This window comes from Diabrotica virgifera, chromosome 8 (genome assembly GCF_917563875.1).
Source record: "Diabrotica virgifera virgifera chromosome 8, PGI_DIABVI_V3a".
Taxonomy (NCBI): Eukaryota; Metazoa; Arthropoda; class Insecta; order Coleoptera; family Chrysomelidae; genus Diabrotica; species Diabrotica virgifera.
In genome coordinates this window covers 41,007,955-41,034,455 of record NC_065450.1, presented here as the reverse complement: position 1 = coordinate 41,034,455, position 26,501 = coordinate 41,007,955, and the positions used below count along the sequence as shown (strand labels likewise).

The following is a 26,501-nucleotide window of genomic DNA, read 5'->3' as shown; positions in this document are numbered from 1 at the left end:
AGAGGCGGACGTAACAGGAACGTAAGGTTACTAGAAATAGAGGACAGTCAAGAAGAGCAAGAAAACCAGCAGTTGGGGTTTTGAATGAACAAGAAGTTGGAAGCACACAGGCAGAAATAAAATATAACATTTACAACTTCGACCTAAACCTAACGAACTTTGTACGAATGAAAACAGGAATTCTTGAAAACACAAGCACTTTTATCATAGACACAGGAGCTGACATTTCAATACTAAAATGTTCACAAGATTTTATGAAGGAACAGGTGAAACCAAACACAAAGGCGAAAATAAAAGGAGTCACTAAAGGAGAGTTGCAAACAATGGGAGAAGTTGAGACAACACTCGAAGTAAAAGGAACTCGATTCGAACACATCTTTCAATTGGTAGAACCTAACTTTCCAATTCCAACAGACGGAATCATTGGGAGAGACTTTATTTCTAACTTTCAATGTATACTAGATTACGCAAACCTTAAAATGCACATTAAAGAGGACAACGATTGTTACATTAGTACGAAAATTCTGGATAATATAGACAATGACACCATAATAATACCGCCTAGATGTGAAATTTACAGAATCGTAAAAATTTTTCAAACGTTAAAGAAAGACAGGATAGTGGAACAGCAAGAAATACAACCAGGAATATTCATAGCAAGAGCAATTATTTCAAGTAATAATCCATACATCAAAATTTTGAACACAACGTACGAAACAGTAAATGTAGACGCAAGCACAATCAGGACGTTGGATATTAAACTATTCAATATATATAGGCTAGTCAACGACAGCAAGGACAGAAAAAAAGAATTACGAGAATCACTGAAATTAGACATACCAGAATACATACGAGACAACTTAGTATCGTTATGCGAGGAATACTCAGACATATTCGCCCTAAGGCATGATATGTTAACCTGTAACAATTTCTACGAACAAAAACTAAGAGTTAAAGACCAAACTCCGGTATATATCAAGAATTATAGGACACCTCATGCGCAAACAGAGGAATTAAATCGACAAGTACAAAACCTAAGAGACCAAGGAATCATAGAACCATCTACATCCGAGTACAACAGCCCAGTAGTACTGGTACCGAAAAAAGCTATAGATGGAGGAAAAGCAAGGAGATTATGCATAGATTTTAGACAACTGAACAAGAAGATAGTTACAGACAAATTTCCATTACCAAGAATAGATTCGATATTAGATCAACTAGGAAGAGCAAAATGGTTTTCAGTTATAGACTTAATGTCAGGCTTTCACCAGATACCATTAGAAAAATCATCGAGAAAATACACATCGTTCAGCACAGAAAATGGAGCATTTCAATTTACCAGATTACCTTTTGGATTAAATGTAAGCCCAAATAGCTTTTCAAGAATGATGTCAATAGCATTTTCAGGATTAACACCAGACAAAGCATTTCTTTACATGGACGATATCGTAGTAATTGGAATATCCGAAAAACATCACTTAGACAACCTGAAAAAGACATTCGAGACATGTCGAAAATTAAATTTGAAACTTAACCCAGGAAAATGTCAATTCTTTAGAAGGGAAGTAACATATTTAGGACATGATCTTTCTCAAGAGGGAGTATCACCAGACAAAGCGAAGTATGCAGCAATTGAACAATATCCGACACCTAAGACAGCGGAAGAAACAAAGAGATTTGTAGCATTTTGCAACTATTACAGACGTTTTATTAAAAATTTTGCGGAAATATGCAGACCACTCAACAAATTATCGAGGAAAGGAGTAGAATTTTCGTGGACCGAGGAGTGTGAAAAAGCATTCAAAAAGCTTAAAGCATCTCTGACGAAACCACCAATTTTAAAATATCCTGATTTCAACAAACAGTTTATCTTAACAACAGACGCATCCAATGAGAGTTGTTCAGCAATCCTAAGTCAAGATTATAACGGAATTGACCTACCTATAGCATATGCATCAAGAAGTTTTAGTAAAGGAGAATGTAATAAACCTATAATCGTTAAGGAATTACTAGCGATTCATTGGGGAATTAATTATTTTAAATGTTATCTATATGGAGCACCAACATTCAAAGTAAAAACAGACCATAAACCTTTGACACACCTATTTGCAATGAAAGAACCAACCTCAAAACTCACGAGGATCAGATTAGACCTAGAAGAATATGACTTCGAAATAGAGTATATAACAGGGAAAAGTAACTACGCAGACAGCCTTTTAAGAATAACATTGCATCAACTAAAAAACCTATACATCGACAACGCCCATATACTAGCTATAACAAGAGCTCAAGCAAAAGAAAAGGAGAAAGAAGCAAGACAAACAAAGGCTGAAAGTGAACTCGCACTACAGCCAGAAGCCACCAAACAGACAGTAAGGAAGGTATTAAATAATTTAGAGGCGCATAGACTACCAATTTTGTCCTTTGGAGCAGAACTAATCTCACCAAGACTGAGCATTAGGGCCAAAAACAAAATAAAATGCAGCAAAAGCATAGCCACAGGATTGAATCATTTCGATTTAAACCAAGCGTTGGTACAGCTTGATAAGCTGGCGGTAGAGAATGCAGTACGTAAAGTAAAAATATACGTAAATGATATTATTTTTAAAATGTGCACAATTGATGAATTTATTAAAGAAGGAAATAAAAAATTGAAGAATATAGAAATATACATATGTGAAGTACCAGAAACAATAAAAGATGACAAAGAAAAACACAGATTAATAGGAGAATACCATAATCACCCGATGTTCGGAGGAAACGTAGGGAATAACAGACTAATTAAGAAGCTAAAGGCAAGATTCCGATGGAAAAATTTGGAAAAAGACGTAAGAAAATACGTAAAACAATGCCACAAATGTCAAATTAACAAACCGAAAAGAACACATGTCGAAGAGTTCGTGATATCGGACACATCTTCCAAACCATGGGACATAGTATACATAGATACAATAGGTCCATTCACGAGAAGTAATGAAGGTAATAAATACTGTATCACAATGTTGTGTGAACTGACAAAATACGCGGTCAGCATACCAGTGTGCAATAAAGAAGCAGAGACAATAGCAAGAGGAATCTTTGATCATTTCATACCAACATACGGACTCATGAAGCAAATAAGAACAGACCAAGGCACAGAGTATAAGAACGAAGTAATGCAGGAATTAAAAAAGCTATTAAAAATAGAACACAACTTTTCAACGGCATACCACCCACAGTCCATTGGAAGTTGCGAAAAACTACACAGAACGTTGAACGAGTACGTAAGAGCATTCATAGACGAAGACAGAGAAAATTGGGATGTGTGTTGCAGAATGTTCACATACTGCTACAATACAACCCCTAACGCGTATCATGGATACACACCGTTCGAACTGTTATATGGCAGGAAGGTTAACCTACCGGAAGACCTTACACATGAGATTCAATCATGTTACAATATAGATGCCTACTACAATGAGTTACGATACAAACTACAAAGCGCACACGAGAGAGCCAGAACCTTCTTATTAAAACACAAAAAAGAGCGGCAAGAAAAGAATAAGCTCAAAGCAACACCACAACACTTTAAAAGAGGAGACCTAGTCCTTGTAAAAAGGGAAGAGAATGGTAAGTTTGATAGTCTTTATGTAGGTCCTTTCACGATAACAGAAGTAAATAACGTTAATTGTAAAATCAGAATAGAAAACAATAAAATCAAGGAAATACATAAGAATAGATTATATGCTTACAATCCGAAAACACAGTGAGTGACAAGTGTTACGAAACAATGTTGTTAAACGAACATTTTATATTATTTATGTATTTGCGTAGGCTTAGGAAGCTTGTATATAAAATAAATTTTTTGTATTGATTACAACACAGTATGGGTTGGTAGCACTACTTGCAAATTTCCCTCCCCGCAGTCGGAAAATTCCTAAAAAGGGAAGGTGTACAAGAATTCATCTGTACTCAGTAGATATATCTTAAAAACACCCTGTAATTATCTACGATAATTACTTTCAGTTATTTATGTCATCATAACAATATTACAACCTTCATTCGATTATATAAATATTGTTATCCTAGATCACGATTCACTAATAATTGTAGAGTCAATTATAAACACTTTTCATGGTCGATGCTGAATAGGCATTTCTAAATATATAAACAGCAAAACTATAACAAGGGAATTCTTATTATTATATGACACATTCGTCATTCTATTTTGTGATCAGACGTAATATTTCCACATTAAAGATAGTGTCTCTTTTTCTTCACGAGACGTTCTTTGGGGGCGGTGCTACCAGCTTATGCTCATGCGAGTGTAAATAAAACAACTCAACAAGTGAAAGCGTATCAATTATTCCACCCCTCGGATAAGGGATAACCACCCTCACCGGGAGAAGATAGCCTTAATGCCAGGGCTGTCATAAACGCATGACAAGCAAAAAACATATTCTAAAAAATATATAAGACAAAAATTAGCTTACTTTTTTTCTTGACTAGGCATTAGCAAACTGCCATATTAATACTATCAAAATTCAGTTGCTCCACTTCTTCATTTTTTATAATACGATAGTGATAATGCGTCTAGGTTTTCTTGACCCTTTGACCTTCAATATAATATGTATCTTTATGCTGTTTAAAGCCAAAAAAGAACGCTTGCCTGACGCATTAGAAATTCGTATCGTCAAATAAACTTGCAGTAAAGTTAAAAATTGGCAAAAGTTGCCTTTACATCCTGGATGACACCAAATTTTCAAATGTTTATTCAAATTTTGGCATACCGTTTTAAAATGAATACTTTCATTATGCAAGTTCTCTTTGGTTTCATCAACATCTTTTTTATATTCCTCGCATAAAATTTTATTTTATTTCATTTTTTGACCTCTTCTTTATTTAGCGTAAAAAACATGTAACAGCTGATCTGAACATCTTTGTAGCATTATATTCTCCTTAAAAGATCTTGAGAAATACTGTGGCATATAACATTAAATAGGTACTTTAATTCTGAATATCTCTTGCCCCTTTAAAATTGTTTCACTTTCAACTGCTTTATCGAAAAATGTATTTTTCTTTGTTTTTTGAAGGCCAATTCTATAGAATATATGTGAGATTATTGCTTTCACAAAAAAATATTTTTGGCTTCTAGTTCAATTTCGCTTAATTTATTTCTTACGTCTCCAACAAAGCTCAAATATCATTAATTCTACTCCAATTGACACGTTCAAGTCCACACTTTCTAACGTTTTGCTTGTTGCATTCACTGGTTTTAAAACCCTTTCCCAAATCAGTGTCAATAGAGTATCCAAGTTAACCTCAAATATATCCATTTTATTATGCAGTGCCTTGGCTTCACTTCTAACTGCTGATTTTTTGTCTCTATTATTGCTTAACTGGAAAAATATGTTTGATGGATCCGTAGTTTTTAAGTAACGCATTTACAGCGTCAAAAGTTTCTACATGTTTTGTTTTCATGGCTTCCAAAGAATTGCAGAATTCGTTGCAGACATATTGTGGACAGCCTTTTTTTAATATTGAGTTGGTTTAGAACGGAAACGTTTGTCCTATGAGCTGTCCAAGGTATGCGTAGCATTCTTCTCCAGCACCACATCTCAAAGGCATCAATTTTTTGGCGCTCGCATGCGCGAAGATTCCAAGTCTCTGCTCCGTATAGAAATATTGAGAATACAGGGGCATTCACCAGTCTCATCTTGATATTTTGAGAGATAGATATGTCTTTCCAAACTTTATTTAGGCGACTCATCGTATTTTTTGCCACACCAATACGTCTCCGAACTTCTGCTTCACAGTTACTATCGTTAGTTATACTAGACCCGAGATAGATAAAGTTGTTTACTATCTGGTATTCCTGTAATATGTTAGTCAGTAACATACGTTAACTGTAGAAAGAGGACACTTACGCGGTCTCAAAAATACCATACTTAATGGGTCTTATTTCATTAATGACAAAGATACTGGGTTTTTATCTATTTTGACATTTTCTTATTTGGTTCATATCTTTTTAACCACACTGTATATTTATTTTATATTTGGTACGCAAATATTATTTAAGATGTACAATCAATTAATTTGTTTAAAATTTAAAAAAATACAGATCCGGATTAAAAAATATTGGGAAAATTTTCCGACACAAAAAGAAACACCCTGTACATTTAATTTTTTTAAAATAGATTTTACATTTGAAAAGAGGATGAAAAATTATTGGTATACTTTGAATTTTCGATGAAAGATCGGAATTGTGAAAGATCGAAGTAGAAAAAAAAATTGAAATACGACTTACAACTCGTTAACCACACTTTACATTTACATATTTTATATTTTAACACTGAATATTCTTTAAGGTGTCCAATCATTTAATTTATTTACAATTATAAAAAATTCAGGGCCGGACTAAAAAATATTGGAAAAATGTTCCGACCCAAAAACACCCTGTACATTAATTTTTTTTAAAAATGGAGTTTGCATTTGAAAAGAGGATGAAAAACTAAATTTAGTGGTATACTTTGAATTTAAAATGTGACCTAATTTTAATTATTTAATTAATATCATTATTTATCTAAATTGTTACAATGTTAACATTTTGAATGAATACATAATAAACAGTCCACAAAAATACATAATTTTAATTAACGAACTATCTTAAAAATGAAAGAAAAACGGAAAAAAATTGCTGAAAAATAACTTTTAGACAAGGCGAAAACGACGGGTTCAAAAACAAATCAGTGTCAATAGAGTATCCAAGTTAACCTCAAATATATCCATTTTATTATGCAGTGCCTTGGCTTCACTTCTAACTGCTGATTTTTTGTCTCTATTATTGCTTAACTGGAAAAATATGTTTGATGGATCCGTAGTTTTTAAGTAACGCATTTACAGCGTCAAAAGTTTCTACATGTTTTGTTTTCATGGCTTCCAAAGAATTGCAGAATTAGTTGCAGACATATTGTGGACAGCCTTTTTTTAATATTGAGTTGGTTTAGAACGGAAACGTTTGTCCTATGAGCTGTCCAAGGTATGCCTAGCATTCTTCTCCAGCACCACATCTCAAAGGCATCAATTTTTTGGCGCTCGCATGCGCGAAGATTCCAAGTCTCTGCTCCGTATAGAAATATTGAGAATACAGGGGCATTCACCAGTCTCATCTTGATATTTTGAGAGATAGATATGTCTTTCCAAACTTTATTTAGGCGACTCATCGTATTTTTTGCCACACCAATACGTCTCCGAACTTCTGCTTCACAGTTACTATCGTTAGTTATACTAGACCCGAGATAGATAAAGTTGTTTACTATCTGGTATTCCTGTAATATGTTAGTCAGTAACATACGTTAACTGTAGAAAGAGGACACTTACGCTGTCTCAAAAATACCATACTTAATGGGTCTTATTTCATTAATGACAAAGATACTGGGTTTTTATCTATTTTGACATTTTCTTATTTGGTTCATATCTTTTTAACCACACTGTATATTTATTTTATATTTGGTACGCAAATATTATTTAAGATGTACAATCAATTAATTTGTTTAAAATTTAAAAAAATACAGATCCGGATTAAAAAATATTGGGAAAATTTTCCGACACAAAAAGAAACACCCTGTACATTTAATTTTTTTAAAATAGATTTTACATTTGAAAAGAGGATGAAAAATTATTGGTATACTTTGAATTTTCGATGAAAGATCGGAATTGTGAAAGATCGAAGTAGAAAAAAAAATTGAAATACGACTTACAACTCGTTAACCACACTTTACATTTACATATTTTATATTTTAACACTGAATATTCTTTAAGGTGTCCAATCATTTAATTTATTTACAATTATAAAAAATCCAGGGCCGGACTAAAAAATATTGGAAAAATGTTCCGACCCAAAAACACCCTGTACATTAATTTTTTTTAAAATTGGAATTTGCATTTGAAAAGAGGATGAAAAACTAAATTTAGTGGTATACTTTGAATTTAAAATGTGACCTAATTTTAATTATTTAATTAATATCATTATTTATCTAAATTGTTACAATGTTAACATTTTGAATGAATAAATAATAAAGAGTCCACAAAAATACATAATTTTAATTAACGAGCTATCTTAAAAATGAAAGAAAAACGGAAAAAAATTGCTGAAAAATAACTTTTAGACAAGCGAAAACGACGGGTTCGTTGGAAAAAATATTCCCATGAGATTTTTTTACATAATCACATTCGTGAGACATCCCAGAATAAGGTTCAAGAAGTCGCCCACCTGAAAAGTGGTCCAAATTTTTTAACAATTTTTTTAATCAAATTGCAAAAATAAGTGTTTTTGGCCCGGACAATTTTTTTTGTAGGGTTTTTGGAGCATTCTGGATAAAAAAGGTCTCTTAAATTTTTTCTCTAAAGTTGATCGTTTTCGAGTTATAAGCAATTTAAAATTGAAAAAAACGAAAAATGGAAATTTTCAAGGCTTAGTAACTCGGTTAAAAGTTATTATTATGAAAGTCAGAAAGTGACTAAATCAAAGTTTAATGCTCCCCCTACAAGATCCTGAAGAAATTTTTGTCATTATTTTCTTACTAAGCTGTTATTTTTAATTAATAACAATGGGCGGTTAGTTCGTATTGACGCGGCTGTAAATGTGAGTGCAAGTATTATGCACAATTGGACTGCCGGAATGGCATCTCTCTCGCACTCAGAATTTACGACCGCCTAACACGTGCATGGCGCTCATTATTATTACTTTTTAAATGCAAAATTTTTAGATCGGAATATTTTTCCAATATTTTTTAATCCCGCCGTGGATTTTTTATACATATTTGTGTGTGTTTAACAAGTTGTAAGTCGTATTTAAATTTTTATTCGTATTTAAATTTATTTATTCTACTTCGAGCTCTCGCAATTCGAATAATTTCAGGATTCAAATCCAAAATTTTACCAGAAAAATAATTTTGCCGAAAATTCAAAGTATACCAACTACATTTAGTTTTTCATCCTCGTTTCAAATGCAAAATCCATTTTAAAAAAATTTAATGTACAGGGTGTTGTTTTTGGGTCGGAATATTTTTCCAATATTTTTTAATCCGGACCTGGATTTTTTTGCAATTGTAACTAAATTAGTTGATTGGACACCTAAAGAATATTTGCGTGCTAAATATAAAATAAATATACGGTGTGGTTAAAACGTTATGAACCAAATATTAAAATGGCAAAATAGATACAGCACCCAGTATCTTTGTTATTAATGAAGTAAGACCCATTAAGTATGCTATTTTTGAGACCGCCTAAGTGACCTCTTTTTACAGTTAACGTATGTTACTTTTCCAATGAAGCACCTTGTATTATGTATATTTATAATAAAGCTAATTTGAATCTAAAATGTCAAATTCGCTTTAAGTTAGGTTTTATTTTAGAGACTATGAGAAAATACGCTGTCTTACCATTTATGGATAGAGAGGCTATAACCGATTATCGTCTGGAAGGAACAGATCTTGTCATTGAAAAGGGAATGATCGTTTACATTCCCTTATTTGCTATAATGAGGGACTCCAAATATTTTCCCAACCCAGAACAGTTTGATCCTGACAGATTTGCTGATAATAATTATAACTCAGATGGTTTGGTGTATTTTCCATTCGGAGAAGGGCCAAAGGCTTGCATTGGTAAGTGAAGTATTTTATGCCTAGGTTTTATGTCTGTATTTATTATAAGGGTTTTTTGACAATTAATTTTTAATTCTAACAATGTCAGTGAAGAAATTAAATGAACAATAGTGCTCTTTAATAAGTTTTACTGTTGCTTAAGAAGACATAATCATATGGCTTCACAACTACCTATAAAGCTCAAATTTATTGTCTATAAAACACTAATAGCTCAGAGAAATAAGGAAAAAAAATATTCTGTTGGTGCCAAAACCCCCTCCAGGCCGAAACCAAATTTTTTGAGTAGTGTGGACATCTATATTACTTACTTACTTAGTCCTAAGCCTTTCTACCTTTAGGTGTAAGGCTGGTGGAGTTGAGTTTGGCATTGTAGTCTCCATTCTTTCCGATCTTGCGTTAGGTTTCTTGCACTTTACAATATCGATCCCTTCTTCTCGACTTCTTTCCTGATTTCATCTACCCACATAACTCTTGGTCTTCCTCTTTTGTTTTTCCCCTGCACTCTCGTTTCGAACACTCGTTTTGTAAGCCTCTCGTTCGATAGTCTACACACGTGCTCGAACCATCGAAGTTGTCCCTCCACTATTTTTTCATTGACTGGTTCCAGTTTTAGGTTTTGTCTAATTGTTTCGTTTCGTATTTTGTCTGTCCTCTTTCTGTTTGCTATTTTCCTCAGGAACCTCATTTCCAGAGCATTGACTCTGGATTTTTGTCTCCCCGTCAATGTCCATGTCTCGCTGCTATACATGATTGTTGGTCTAACTAATGATTTAACGACTGCCGTTTTTACTTTCTCCGGTATCTCTTTTTTCCCCAAAAATGTTGTTTTCATAGCGTTAAATAAGCTTCCTGTTCGTCCCATTCTCTCGTTTATTTCCATGTCTTGTTTACCATTTGCTTCGATTATTACTCCTAGGTATTTAAAATATTCCACTTGCTCTAGCATGGACATCTATATTAATAACCTATTATGTTTCCTGCAGCCGATTTTGATGATATTACATAGTTATAAACAAATGAAGATCAAAAAACGGTAAATTTTCGCTTTTTTCGTATATAACCAAAAAGTATTTTAAACAAATTTGAGAGTGAGAAACTGATAAATCGTATAAAAAACTTCAATATGGCGTTCGCTGAATATGTCTATCCTTATTGGTTGCTTAGAAAATTGCAAAATAAATCATAAATTTTGAGATTTTATAAATATTCATAACTTATGTAAAAATTAACTGGGAACGTTCTTATTAAACGGAATGCTGAGACTTCTGGTGCTTAAATCATACCCTAAGTTTCAAAGCAATTGGTCAAATAATTTAAAAGGTATTTAATTTGTTTATCCCAAATTAATTTTTTTGCAACGCTATAAGTCAGAAAATGATGAAGTTACACTAATACTTTGGATAGTTTATGAAAGAAGAAGATTTATACTATTAATTTAATTAAAAAAATTACAAAAAATAATTCTAAATACTGCAAAATTATTTTGCAAAAGCATGTGAATTAAAAAATGGGGGGGGGGGGCTAACTTCGTCCCTAATTGTCCTAGGACAATTGTTTTTCTTTCTAAATAAGTATAAAAATTCATTCTTGTCAAATATGAAAAAATAATTCGTCTACGGCTAACGGTTAAAAAGTTATTCCAATTGTTTATAAGTAAGCAAAAAATCGACGTGTTTTTGCAAAATAATTTTACACTGATTAAAATTACTTTTTGTAATTTTTTTTAATTAAGTCAATAGTATAAACTTTCTTCTTCCATAAACTGTCAGAAGTATTACTGTAACCTCATAATTTTCTGACTTATAGTGTTGCAAAAAAAATGAATTTGGGATAAACAAATTAAATAACTTTTAAACTATTTGACCAACTGCTTTGAAATTTAAAATATAATTTAAGCACCCGAAGTTTTAGCAACTCGTGTAATAAGAAGGTTCTAAGTAAATTTTTACATAAGTTATGAATATTTATAAAAACTCAAAATTTATGATTTATTTTGCAATTTTCTAAGCAACCAATAAGGATAGACATATTCAGCGAACGCCATATTTAAATTTTTGAGACGATTTATGAGATTCTTACTCTCAAATTTCTTTAAAATGCTTAACTTTTTGGTTATAGAGGAAAAAAGCGAAAATTTACCCTTTTTTGATCTTCATTTGTTTATAACTATGTATATCATCAAAATCGGCTGCAGGAAACATAAAGGTTATTAATATAGATGTCCATACTACTCAAAAAAATTGGTTTCGGCCTGGAGGGGGATGTGTCACGAGAAAAATCTTATTTCTCTGGACTATAATAAGACCAGTGCTACCATATGGCTCAGAAACTTGGTCACTTACACAGAATGGCCAAGAACTGCTCAAACGTTTCGAGCGAAAAATCCTAAGAAGAATATTGAGGGATAAAAAACAAGGTTTGTGGCGCAGTCTTTACAACTTTGAGCTATATAGAAGGTTTGGAGAACCTAACGTTGTAAAATTCATAAAGGTAGCACGACTTAGATGGATCGGGCATGTAATCGCGAGGGGAGAAGAAGATGTCATAGTCAGGAAATTTTTAACCGAAGATGGCCGATAGGACAACGAGCAAGAGGAAGACCACCTTAGGTACCAAGACAACTTATGCCTGTTTGCACCAACAAATCTTAGGCTTAAGGCGAGAATATCATAAGAATTACAATTACAATGTAATATAATTACAATAAAATATAATAGGAATATATTAGGAATATTAGGAATATAATAGGAATATAAATAATAATAGATATACTTGAAAACAAGGTAAGAATTCAAAATTATGGTGCAACGTAAGTGATACTTCCGGTGGTCTTAATCTATAAGCAGAGCTTAGCTAAGCTGGAGCTTAAGTTCTGTTGGTTCAACCAGGCATTAGAGAATTATATAAAATCTATTGTAATTAGAGCATGGAGCAAAGTTGCCAGAGACAGGGGCGAATGGAGGATTATTCTGAAGAAAACTTTGGCTCATAAAGATCTGTGACGCTACTGGTGATAATAGTAGTGTTCGCGCAGTACAAATCGAACGTATTCAGAGTAAGTTCGGCATTAGTTTCCAATGCGCAGGCGTCAACGTAAACTTATCCTGGACATGCTCAGGATTTTTCGCTCCGCGAACAATTTTCGGATTCGCAATGTAATGACGGGTTGCATACATTAAGGTTAGAGAAGGAAGCCTTTTGTGGTCTCTTTCTTATTTCGAAATAAATGTCAAAAAAAATGCAAATGCAACAAATTTGTATGTCAACAAAGAGAAAGATAAAAGAGAATAAAAGCAACGGGCAAAGGATTAACTTTCTATTCAATAATTCAACGCTTTTCTTAGAAGGTAGAAATTTGATTAGAGTCTTTCTTTATTATTTCCACAATATAATGTGGTTATTTCCACTCGGAAATCCAGCTTACATTTTTGTAGAGAGTAAAAGATTGTTGATATTTAGATATAAAAATTACCTTTAACTTCCTGGGGGTTGAACATTATCTGAAGGAAGGAATAATTTAGTAAAACAATCATTTCCAATTTTGATATCTATGTATTGAATTTGATGGGTTGTGGCATTGTGTTGTGGTTTATTACACCACAAAAATAATGAAATATAACAAGACACAAGAAATAGTTTCAAAATAAGTGGACGGGGTCGAGTTCGCTCCCAATGGTAAGAATTTTACCTGAACTAAAAAAGGTGGAGTCCGAATTGGCTCCCATAGACAAAATTTATTTTACCTAAACATGTCGAAAATATCACCCAGCGTTGTCACTTCTTTCAAATTTTCTCTTTTTGTTAGAAACAGGTACCTTCCTAAAAATATCTATGGGAAAGGAGGAAGACCTAACCCTTCGGTCCTAACTTAACTTTCGGGTATTAGAGTGTAGAGCGCAAACCGGCCGATTTCAGGTAAGAGCGCAAAACGGTCGAGCGCATACGGGCCGACACCGATAATTTGTGTTAAAATTGCCACATATGCCAATGTTGAACTAAAACAAACTCTAAAAGTATTTGTCTAAAAGTATAATTTTCCTATAAAAAGTCTATATCACTATGTAAATTTCCTAAGCAGTATAAATATTACACGATTTGGCAACAATGTCTAATGTTTCCGCGATTATATGAGAGCCTACCCGCATTCATGCGGGAGCCAATTCGTACCCTTCTAAAATATACCTGAACGAAGCGGAGCGAACTCGACTTCACCCAATAAGGTTGGTGTATTGTTTATGTTTCATTATATTCAATAAGAGACTAATTTAACTCATAAAAACTGAAAAATAAACCACAAGAATATGTAGGTACTTATAAGCTCATTTAGATAGAAGAAATTAAGTAAAAACAGGGTACAATTTATTGTAATACATACTACCGTAATAGATAATTATCGAATATCGAATGAAAATAATACTAGAAAAGGTACCTACTTATTTATAAACATACGAAATGGAAAACATTGACAAAAACAACTAAAAAAGCTTTAATATAAAAAATATTAAAATTTCTTTGAAGAATATTTAAATGACACAACACTTTACATAATTTCAAAACTTCAAAAACCAGAATCTACATCTACAAGTTGTTTAACAAAACAATATTTTAGGTTAAGAATTGGAAGGAGTAAGAACAGAATGTCAAGAAATTCTTCCCAAATATTTTGTGCGCCTGTGCGAACTTAAAATCCGAAACAAAATCCTCGAACGTCGAGAGGGTATCCCGGACATGTTCAGGATCTTTTTTCTGTACTGCGCGAACACCGAATTAAAAATCCGGAGGGTGTTCAGAGGGAAAGATTTGGACTCCGCGAACGCCCAATTTTGTAATGCGCAGGCGTTCTCCCTCTGGGTATACCCAGGACGTACTGCTCGATCAAAGCTATAAATTTTTAATTCTATACAATACAAATCCTTCTTAGAAGTCCGTTGGTATAACACTCTGTTTCTTTTAGTTTTCTAGGTCCACTTTTATAATATTATGTGATAAGTTGACCTCTTTTGAATCGATGTGTTAATAACAATCGCCAAATCTAATGCCGTTGCTAAATCAGAAAATTATCATCTCCAGTATCATTCCTATTTCCAAAGCCTAGTCTTCCATATCGACGGTTAAATGCCGAAACATCATAAGTCAAAATCTACAACTATTTAGGAGAGCGTGAAAAAACTTCGTTGCTTAGTACATGTTTTTTCTTTCTCTTTTTTCTTTTCTGTAGAAAAGTATATCTTGACATTTATTTTTAAACGCTTTTCTTTAGTTCAATCGTTTGGGTCAAATCTTTAGACGTTAATTTGACTGCCTTTTCTTCAAGGCAAATGAATGAAAATTTGCAGACATATTATGCATTCGCGGGAACAATACACGAATAGTTAATAAAAATATTTTTTTATGTTTATTAATTGTTTAAATAAAAAAAAACAATTTTAACGGAAAATTCTCAAATTTTCTTGTTTTCTAAAATGAAGAAACTTGAAACTTTTACAGATTGTAGCTAATTATATGAGCTATACATAATTTCACTTTTTACGTTCATTGTTTATATTATGCTTCATAAATAAATAATAAAGTTTCAAATTTTTTTGCCGATTCCGACTACTTTTCATGTTAGTATATATATGTTTTATACACATATTTTAATAAACATGACGATATATTTTAATGTTTGAAAAGTGTAAGACTAAAAAGTAAAAAATGAAAATATATGAAAAAAAAACAGTTTTTAAGAAACGCTTTTCTTTAGTTACGAGTGACTAAAATTACAAATATTATAAAAAAAATCAACTAAAAAGCAAAAAATAAAAAAAATCAAACTCGAAGGATTACTCGAAAAAACTGTTAGATTAAATATACAAAAATCTCACACATTCGTTAAAAAATTGAAAAAATCTAACACATTCGTTAAAGAAAAGCGTGGGGCGAAAACCGTTTATTCGATGAAGACGCGCTCCACGCTTTCCTTTAACGAATATGTTGGATTTTTTCAATTTTTAAACGAATGTGTGAGATTTTTGTATATTTAATCTAACCGTTTTTTTTCGAATAATCCTTCGAGTTTGATTTTTTTTATTTTCTGCTTTTTAGTTGATTTTTTATAATATTTTTAATTTTAGTCACTCGTAACTAAAGAAAAGCGTTTTTTAATAGTTATTTATGATATCAGTGTTAAAAGTACACGTTTAAGGCACGCATGTGAAAGTTTGCAGAATGAGCGAAAGCGAGTTCTGCAATTCACATGAGTGCCTTAAAAATGTACTTTTTAACAGGCATATCATACAATATTTTTTCTACAATCGTAATTACAGGACAATATCTACAAAAACTTTTACTTGAACTTGACTGACATTCCAATTTTATATTTTTTTGACATTACATCAAAATACGGTCAATACGAACAAACTGCAGTGCCTTAAAATTTTTTTAAAGCACTAGTGCTTTAAAGTAGCATTTTTAACGCTCGATTTTTAACACGGTGGTAGAAAAAAAAATTATTTTCATATTTTTTATTTTAAGTAATAAATAAATAAATACTGAGAAAAAAACATGTACTAAGCAGCGAAGTTTTTTCGCTTTCCTGAAAAGTTGTAAATTTTGGCTTTTGAGGTTTCGGTATTTAACCAAATATCTTATATGGCGAAGCCAGAAATAATTCAGTATTACAATAAAACCAAAGCGTGATTGATGCCATGGATAAAATGCTGGGTGAGTATTTGGCCGTACACTCACCAAGACTTTTATGTCGAACATTGCGTTGGCCCTTGGCCTTTTTTTATGATATGATTGACGTCACTGGTTTAGCATGATACATTATAAAGGGTGTCCCGAAAAGATTGGTCATAAATTATACCACAGATTCTGGGGTCAAAATAAGTTAATTGAACCTCACTTACCTATATACAATAGTGCACACAAAAAAAGTTATAGCCCTTTGAAGTTACAAAATGAAAATCAATTTTTTTTTCATATATCGAAAACTCTTAGAGATTTTTCATTGAAAATGGATATGGGCATTTTTATGGAAGCAGCATCTTAAATAAAAATAAAAGTGAAATTTGTGTACCCCATAAAAAATTTATGGGGGTTCTGTTCCCTTAAACCCCCCAAACTTTTGTGTACGTTCCAATTTAATTATTAGTGTGGCACCATTAGTTAAACACACTGTTTTTAACACTTTTTTGCCTCTTAGGACTTTTTCGATAAGCCAGTATTTATCGAGATATTTTGAATATTTTTCGAATCCACCACCTATTTGTATATGGTTAAGTACGATTATAGATACCTGTTAATAATCTGAAAATGTATTTATAATTTACATTCTTAGTTATATTTTGAAAAAGAAGCCACATCTCAATAAAAGGTGACTTATCCAAAAAAAAAATAAGAGTCAAAAAAGTTTTAAAAACATTGTGTTTATCTATTGGTACCACAATAATAGTTTAATTGGAACGTAAACAAACATTTGGGGAGTTTAAAGGAACAAAACTCCCATAAATTTTGTATGTAAATATATTAAAAAAGAAGCCGCATCTCAATAAAAACTCGCTTATCGAAAAAATGCCAAGGTACAAAAAAGTTTCAGAAATGTTGTCTTTAACTAAATGGTACCACAATAATGAATTAATTGGAACGTACACAAAAGTTTGGGGGATTTAAGGGATCAAAACCTCCAAAAAATTTTTATGGGGTGGACAAATCTCACTATAATTTTGTTTTAAGATGATCCTGCCATAAAAATGATAATGTCCATTTTCAATAAAAAATATCTTTAATAGTTTTAGATATATTGAAAAAAATTTATTTTCATTTTGAAAGTTCAAAGGGCTGTAACTTTTTTTATGAGCACATTTGTACTAAGGTAAGTTAGGTTCAATCGAACTATTTTTGACTCCAGAATGTGTGGTATAATTTATGATCAATATTTTCGGGACACCCTGTATATCGAGAGCATAATCCATTACAAAAAACAAAGGACTAACGCAGGAAATTTTTGAAGCATTATTTTAAAGATATTTGGTTGCCTTCATTTCAATCTCAAAATAAAAACCGGATGATGATGAGGAGTCATTTTCTTCGTGGTGCTGTAGAAATGGTCCTTGGTCGAAACAGACTATGTATTTGATGTAGATACTCCTCCTCAAGTATCTCACAGCTTTGTGGATCTACTCCAGTAACTGGAAGTTATCATGTTTATCAAAGCGAACGGAAAAATAGCATAAACCGAGAAATACTTGTGTAGTATGTTTTCTACCTGAGTGTGACAAACATTCTTTGTCTAATACGATATGTTCGTGTTGCAAAAATCCACAGTAACATTCATTTTTGTATTTTGATTCAAATAAGCTCTCATTTAAATACAAAATGTATTGTTTTTTAAAAATATTAATTAAAAAAATTAGTGGAGTCAATGAAGGTTTTCACCTCCGATTTCGTTGAACCTCAATCGATTTTCATGAAAATTGGTAAGTATGTAGAGGATACCTCAAGAAACAAAGGTGACATGGTGCCAACTTGCGGTTTTACCCTGGGGGGGGGATGCCACCCCTTCTCGGGAGTGGAAATTATTTTATTAAAAATAATACCACTAATCGATAGAGGGACAAATTATAAGTAAAATTTGTTATATAAAGTTATTTCAATAAATCAATAGTTTTTGAGTTATTAAAGATCAAAAGTTTTGATTTTTCCTGAAAAAAATCCATGTTTTAAAGCAGTTGTTCATAAATAACCCAAAAACCATAAGTTTCTTCAAAATAGTTGTTATTACCAAAATCGAAGATAATATAAAAATAAATAAGTTCCTTATTCGAAAAATCCATTACTACATATAAAAAGTGAGTTATATGCAATTGAATGTATATTTTTTTTCCGCGAGTACTCAAATCTTAGTATTCAAGCTTAAATAACAGGAAAACGATGCACTTTGTTAAATATAGATATTAAACATTTTAATTAAGTACTTAAAGGTAACTATCAAAAAGCGATATAAGAAGTCGATAGCATCAAAATTAAGCAAGTTATGATGGAAATAAGAGGACCCTTTCAGATTTTTTAGGGAAGAATTAAAAATGAAACATACGTCATTTCCACAAAAATTAAAATTTATAGTAATCCATTTAAAACTTTATTTATTTTAATATGAGTAATAGTCCTGTCGCCAGGGGGGGTACAACGGCCTCGTTAATTCAGATGGACTTACTCAAGTTTTTTTTATGTATTTTGACCCGTAGAACACGAATTTTTTGGGTAACAGTTGATCCGGATGTCGATAAGATTGTTATAGACCAAGAACTTGAGGAATCAAATAACAGCGATTTTTGGCAAAACAAAACACTATTTTGTATTTTTTGGGCCATTTTAAGTAAAAAATATTTCTACAAGTTTTTTCGTAGGATGCACAGTTTTCGAGATAAACGCGGTTGAACTTTAAAAAAATCGAAAAATTGCAATTTTTGAACCCGAATAACTTTTGATTAAAAAATAAAATAGCAAGTCTGCTTACCGCATTTAAAAGTTTAAGTCAAATTATATCGGTTTTGATTATTTCCATTGGTAAAAATTTATTTTTTTATTGTTTAACAAAGCTATAAACACGTAGGGTTTCCCGTGCTTTTACATGTGTTTTAACGCATGTAACGTAGAAATAGTCTTGATTGCACTAGTACCTATTCTACCTACTCGTTCGATTTTAAATGAGAAATCATAGAAACATCACTCACGCACTAGTTGTTTGTAGCTTTGTTTAACAATAACACAATAAATTTTTAGCAATGCAAATAATCAAAACCGACATAATTTGACTTGAACTTTCAAAGGCGCTAAGCAGAATTGCTATTTTATTTTTTAATCAAAAGTTATTCGGGTTTAAAAATTGCAGTTTTTCGATTTTTTGAAAGTTCAACCGCGTTTATCTCGAAAACTGTGCATCCTACTAAAAAACTTGTAGAAATATTTTTTGCTTAAAATGACCCAAAAAATACAAAATATTGTTTTGTTTTGCCAAAAATCGCTGTTATTTGATTCCTCAAGTTCTTGGTCTATAACAATCTTATCGACATCCGGATCAACTGTTACCCAAAAAATTCGTGTTCTACGGGTCAAAATACATAAAAAAAACTTGGGTAAGTCCATCTGAATTAACGAGGCCGTTGTACCCCCCCTGGCGACAGGACTATAATAACTGCAACAATTTTGACCGGTTTAGAATGCATATTTTTGAAAAAAAAATACGATTAAAAAAAATTAGAATTTTTCAAATATTCGTGAATTTCATTTTCTTTTAATAATAACTCCAAAAATACTCGATATACTTAAAAAATGGTAGAGAATAAAATTTTAGTTTTAACTTTATTCAAGCTTTTTCTTTTTTTTAATATTTTTTTTACGACAAAAAATAACCGAGATAGAAACATTTAAAACCTAAATTTTACTGCGAGAACCATGTAACCGGGGCCCTTTCACCTTGTATTTAAAAAAAATAAAAGATTTAGAAAATTATGTTTAATACAGTGTTATAGAACTTTTACTTAGCTTTGTAATGGTTTTTGGATAAATCTCATGTTTCAAAATTTAACGGAATTATTTTAAAAAAACCAATAACGTTTTCTTTGAAAAAATTTTATAGCGGAGATTTTGTATGTATACAGGTTGTGGGAAGTCCAATTAGTCGTTTGTTGTAGGAGATACGAAAAAAGTTTATTTAGGTGAGATTGGGGTATAGATAATATCAGAATTTAAATACATTTCCAAATATACAGGGCCACCCATATTGACAGGGTGAAACAAAATTATCTTTTGTTTAATGGAACACTCTGTATATTTTTACATTTTTGGATTCTCCCCTATGTTTTATTTCTTAAAATATCAGGTTTTGTGATGTTATACCAAGTAGTTTAAAAGGTAATTACATTTTATTTTCAAATTTCATAGCAATATTCACCCCCTGTATAATTGTAGTGATTTGACATACGAAAATCAAGTTATGTTCAAGTGATTTTTAATATAATCTATTATTGTTAAAAATTATTAATCTAGCAAAACGTTTAATTTTAGCTAATGCAGGGTTGGTCGAAACTGAATGAGTGTTTTCTCAAAGTTTGAGAGTATGAGTTTTCTCAAACGGAGCAGCCTGTAATGCCTGTAATGAGCATTGTAATGAAATGCTATTGTATGGCACTTTATTATTTCCCACCCTGCCAGTGAGAACTGAATTTATTTTTGAAATCCCTAACTTTATATCTTTAATTATTTTAAATATTGTAAACGATTAAAAAGCAATCAAATTAGATTGAAATGAATAACCAGTGTATATCTTCCACATTTACTTCATATTTAACGTAGACTGTACCATAACATTGCACAGATTATTATCCCTGTATAGCAACGATATACCATGAATGTGAATTCATACTTGAGAAATGTCCTATATCCAGTCTCACAAAAAAAGGGATTCCTCAAACATAATATATATGCAGACAAAATCAGCCAAAGTGATTTGCGATATCTAATTAAAGGCCCTACCAAGTTGGTTTTGTTGAATATAGCATGGAAACACGACGATACTTTAGTGATAAGCGTATTTTTCGTAGTAGCTATAGTATGTTGTTTTATATTATGTATTACCTATATTAAATTAGTTTTAGTATGTTTCGTTTATCTAAAAAAATGTAAAACAAACAAAAATTCTGTTTTTCTTGTAGTTGTTTTTTCGTATAGATATATTGTTTTATATTGTAGTAAATTGAATTTAGTTTTAGTATGTTCCGTTTGTTTGTAGAATTATATTAAATTAGATTTGCTTTAATTACTAAAATAAATAAATTTTCAATTATATTTTATGTATTTGTGGAAAAGGAAACCTAGCATTAGCGGCCACATTTCTATAACGGCCAATTGTTTTCTATTTTTAGTGGCCGTTATTGTCAGGTTTTACTGTACCAACAATATTTTATTAAATTATGAAATATTATTTAAATAAAAAATTTATAAACTTGATAAAAGAAAGTTTGCTTAGAATTTACTCCTCTAGCTAATTATGGGGTTATTTTTAATAAAATAGTGTTCACCCATGAGAAGGGGTAACATCCACCCCCAGGATAAAAGCGCAAGTTGGTACCACATCATTTTTGTTTCTTGAGGTATCCTCTAACTACTTACTAATTTTTATGAAAATTGATGGAGGGTCAACGAAATCAGGGGAGAAAACCTTTTCGGAAATATAAAAGATTAATTTTTTTCGTGATTGTCGATTTGCTAATTTTCTGATTTTTGGTTGCTATAAGGTTTAAAAAATTAATAAAAACTATAAATCATGCACATAAATGTAAAAAAATATTTATTTTACTTAATTAAACGAGATTGCTTGAGCCAGAATGCTGAAATCTGCATTTTTATCATTAAAAAAAAAGGTGGATTTCACCCTAAAATGCAGAAAGCGCAACTTGGTGCCATATCACTTTTGATTTTTGAAGTATCCTCTAACTAATCAACCATTTTCATGAAAATCGATGAAGGTTCAAAGAAATCGTGGGTGGAAACATTCAGTGACTACACTTTCAGAAATATAGAAGAATAAGGTTTTCGTGATTTTCGACTTGTTAATTTTCGGATTTTTGGTTGCTATAAGGTTTGAAAAATAAAAAAAAAATGTAACTCATGCACACAAATATATAAAAAATATTTATTTTTCTTAATTAAACGAGATTACTTGCGCCATAATGCGGAAATCTGCATTTTTTACAATTTAAAAGTAGTATTACACTCCTAAAATGCAAAAGCGCAAGTTGATGCTATATATCTTTTATTGCTTAAGGTATCCTCTAACTAATTACCGATTTTCATGAAAATCGATGAAGGTTCAACAAAATAGGAAGTGAAAACTTACAGTGACTGCACTTTCAGAAATCTAAAAAATAATTTTTAAAAAAGGGGTGTATTTCACCCCTAAAATGCAAAAAGCGCAAGTTGGCACTATGTCACCTTTTTTCTTTGAGGTATACTTTAACCACTCACCAGTTTTTATGAAAATCGATGGAGGTTCAATGAAATCTGAGGTAATAACTTATATCCACCTTCATTGACTCCACTAAATGTACACGGTAAAAAAATGTACCTATGTCGTCGTTTATGGGGGTAGGAGCTATTTAAGCCTCCTTCTGGGAACTGAATAAATATTTTTCTGTTATATTTGGCTCACATAATCTACTGCATAAATGTATTAGTCCAGAAAACCACTGCGCATCCGCTAGGTAAAATATTCTAATTCGGATTCTTTGCACAATCTTACTCAAAAAGGACTCCTTTTAACAAATTTGCATGTTGCCAGGACCAAAAAGTGGTCAAAAATTTTTTAAACGTTTTTTTTTTGTTTTTTTCCTAAAATTATTTTTTTTGCACGGAAAAAAGTTTTTTTAGGTTTTTTGGATCATTCCAAAGAGAAAAGGTCTTTAGTGACTTTTTTCTAAAAATGATAGTTTTTGACATATAAGCGATTAAAAATTGAAAAATTGCGAAATCGGCCATTTTTAACCCTCAAAAACTATGTGAACAACTGAAAATTTGAATGTTGCCAAGGTAGGTAGATATTCCTTAAACATCGATTGATGAAATCCCGAAGAGTTTTTTGCAATACAATATTTAAAACTCCTTTGTTTTTTAATTGCGAATCAAGCGTGCACGACACTATTTTCCACCGGCAGTATGGTGCAAATGAAAGGAATAAATCCTGTTATTTCGTAAACCGGCGACTTTAAGGAAAAATCCCGAAACAGGTCGATTTTTAATTTTAAAATATGATATTGTGGCATATATGGTATACTAGTGACGTCATCCATCTGGACGTGATGACGTAATCGATGATTTTTTTTAAATGAGAATAGGGGTCGTGTGCTAGCTCATTTGAAAGGTTCTTCAATTCTCTATTCAGTAATATAAACATTTACATAATTATTTATACAGGGTGTCCAAAAAATGTTTATTAAATTAAAATATTTGACAAAAAAAGAAGTAGAAGGACACCCTGTATAAAAAATTATGTAAATGTTTACATTACTTGATGGAGAATTGAAGAACCTTTGAAACGAGCTACCACACGACCCCTATTCTCATTTAAAAAAATCATCGATTACGTCATCACGCCCAGACGGATGACGTCACTAGTATACCATATATGCCACAATATCATAACTTAAAAATAAAAATCGACCTGTTTCGGGATTTTTCCTTAAAGTCGCCGATTTCGAAATAACGAATTTATTCCTTTCATTTGCACCATACTGTCGGTGGAAAATAGTGTCGCGCACGCTTGATTCGCAATTAAAAAACAAAGGAGTTTTGAATATTGTATTGCAAAAAACTCTTCGGGATTTCATCAATCGATGTTTAAAGAATATCTACCAACCTTGGCAATATTCAAATTTTCAGTTTTTCACATAGTCTTTGAGGGTTAAAAATGGCCGATTTCGCAATTTTTCAATTTTTAATCGCTTATATGTCAAAAACTATCATTTTTAGAAAAAAGTCACTAAAGACCTTTTCTGTTTGGAATGATCCAAAAAACCTAAAAAAACTTTTTTCCATGCAATAAAAATAATTTTAGGAAAAAAACAACAAAAAAAACGTTTAAAAAATTTTTGACCACCTTTTGGTCCTGGCAACATGGAAATTTGTTAAAAGGAGTCCTTTTTGAGTAAGATTGTGCAAAAAATCCGAATTAGAATATTTTTCCTAGCGGATGCGCAGTGGCTTTCTGGACTATATAGATGTCACAAAAGTTAAAGTCTTTGAAAAAAAAATGTTATCACAATTTGAAAACTCAAAAGTTACAATTGTACCTATGCCGCCCGACGAAGGTTAGGATTATGATGTCGTCTATAAAATATAAACTAAAATATAAACATTGTTTTTAGGTAAACGCTTAGGACTTTTAGCTGTAGCTTCATGTCTCTCACATATTCTCTTAAACTTTAATATTGAGAAATGCGAAAATACTCCTGACCCAGTTGAATTTGAGAAGAAATCATTTGCCCTACAGTCAAAATGCGGACTTCCAATAACATTTTCTCGTTTACCATAATATGTGTTAATTATGTGTTAGAAATAAATGCAATTTTTGCAAAAAATGACCAATTGAACTGATTACTCGATCATTGTCCATATCATCGCGTTCTATGTACACATGTTATTTGTGTATACAGTGCGCTGGAATAAGTGTTACCGCCCCCCCTTAATAACTTATTTATTTTTAGCACATAAACAAAACGCTCGGACAGGTCGCTTTTTTAAATAGTAATAGTATATTTCAATGTTTCGAACTTTACGCGATCTGTCTTCAGGTGACAGGCATAACTTTGATTTTTTAAATGGGAAAGTACATCATGTGACACCTCACTTAGAAGCTTTTGATACACTGATTACAAAAATAAATGTATAATAAAATTGGAAAAAAATCCTTTGTAAAAGGTATAAAATTTTATTAAAATCCCTTTAAAGGTCTACATCACAACAAAACGTTTTCGATTTTATAAAAAAATCATCATTAGTGTTAGGTAGACTGGATGCTAGCTGAGCCACCAAAGAAAAATATTCCGGTAAAAACTATTTAAATATAACATGGATGCATTAAAAGTGCACAAGGTAATGTATTGAATTTTCCAACACGTGGGATGCAAATTGAGTTGTTTACATTCCAATGACTTAATGGCAACTCAGTTACAGTTTACAGGGCGTTATATTTTAAAAAACCCCTTTTAAAACCATCTGAACCGCCTATGCTAGAATAAAAAACTTTCAGCGATTTTCCATGTACTGGTGTTATTTACAAATTTCTATAATCCATCCCCATTTTTTTTTCCGAAACCGTTACGCCACGGTGGCGCCGTGAACCTCAGAAATGATTTGGAGGGCTGCAGTTTTTGTTTTTTTTTCGTCACCTATTCACTTTATTGATAACGTACTTACTGATGACGTACGTCAGATCGAAAAACTAAAAAATATGTCTTCAATATTTTTCAAAAATGTATCGAATGTACTAAACATCACCCCACGGAGAGGGGTCGGGGGTAAATTTAAAATTTTAAATACAAACCCAGCGATATTTCGCATAATGAGCATCAGATCGAAACACTGCAAAATACACTTTCAAAATGTTTTTGAAAAATATATCGAATGGTACCAAACACGACCCCCCACGGAGGTGGGTGGGGGGTTTTACTTTAATCTTAAATGGGACCCCCAAGTTTTTATTACAAATTTGGATCCTTTACGTAAATATAAGCATCTTTTATTCGAGACATTTTTTCAAACTATGGTTAAATCGGAAAAAACGATTGTTGGAAATGGAAAATTAAATTAAAAAATGGAAAGTCCCCACTAAAATGGAAAATTTTCTTTAACTTTTTTTGGTTTTAGGACCTAATAATCACAACCCAATAGGTCCCCATAATGCTCGAGTGACTGCAAATTTAGCATACTTTGCTTCCCTATCATAATTTTGTGTAGGACCAAAGAACCTTACATAAAAGGACCTGTATAGACCTTATAGAAGGGTACTCCCTGTAACGTTTTAGCATAGGATTTTGTGCACCTACTGAGTTAGTGCATGTTGTGATACTACGACAACCAGAGATAAAGCCACTTCGAGAACAACTTTTAACCGGTGCGCGCATGACGTCAGCGCTCGACAAACTTGTACGGAGACTTATGGGAAAGCATAGAGTTTTATACTGTTTTATACATTCTCGTGTTATTAAAGAACTGAAATTGCCGTTCGTCTGTTCTGTGACACTGTTTAATTTATACTTTGATGATTATTATAATCATACCAGTAAAATAATACAATATATTATGTAGGTACTGTACTAA

At 31.8% G+C, this 26,501-nt stretch overlaps 1 protein-coding gene across 1 annotated transcript in view; it reads left to right on the top strand.

The window, feature by feature from the left end:
* LOC126890140 (cytochrome P450 6j1-like) overlaps positions 1-24,714 on the top strand; it is a 45,974-nt gene extending 21,260 nt beyond the window's left edge. Inside the window, exons 3-4 of the mRNA XM_050658990.1 lie at positions 9,396-9,644; positions 24,548-24,714. Of these exons, the coding sequence (XP_050514947.1) occupies positions 9,396-9,644; positions 24,548-24,714 (416 nt within the window). The remainder of the gene's footprint in view (positions 1-9,395; positions 9,645-24,547) is intronic.
* Positions 24,715-26,501: the final 1,787 nt, after the last annotated feature.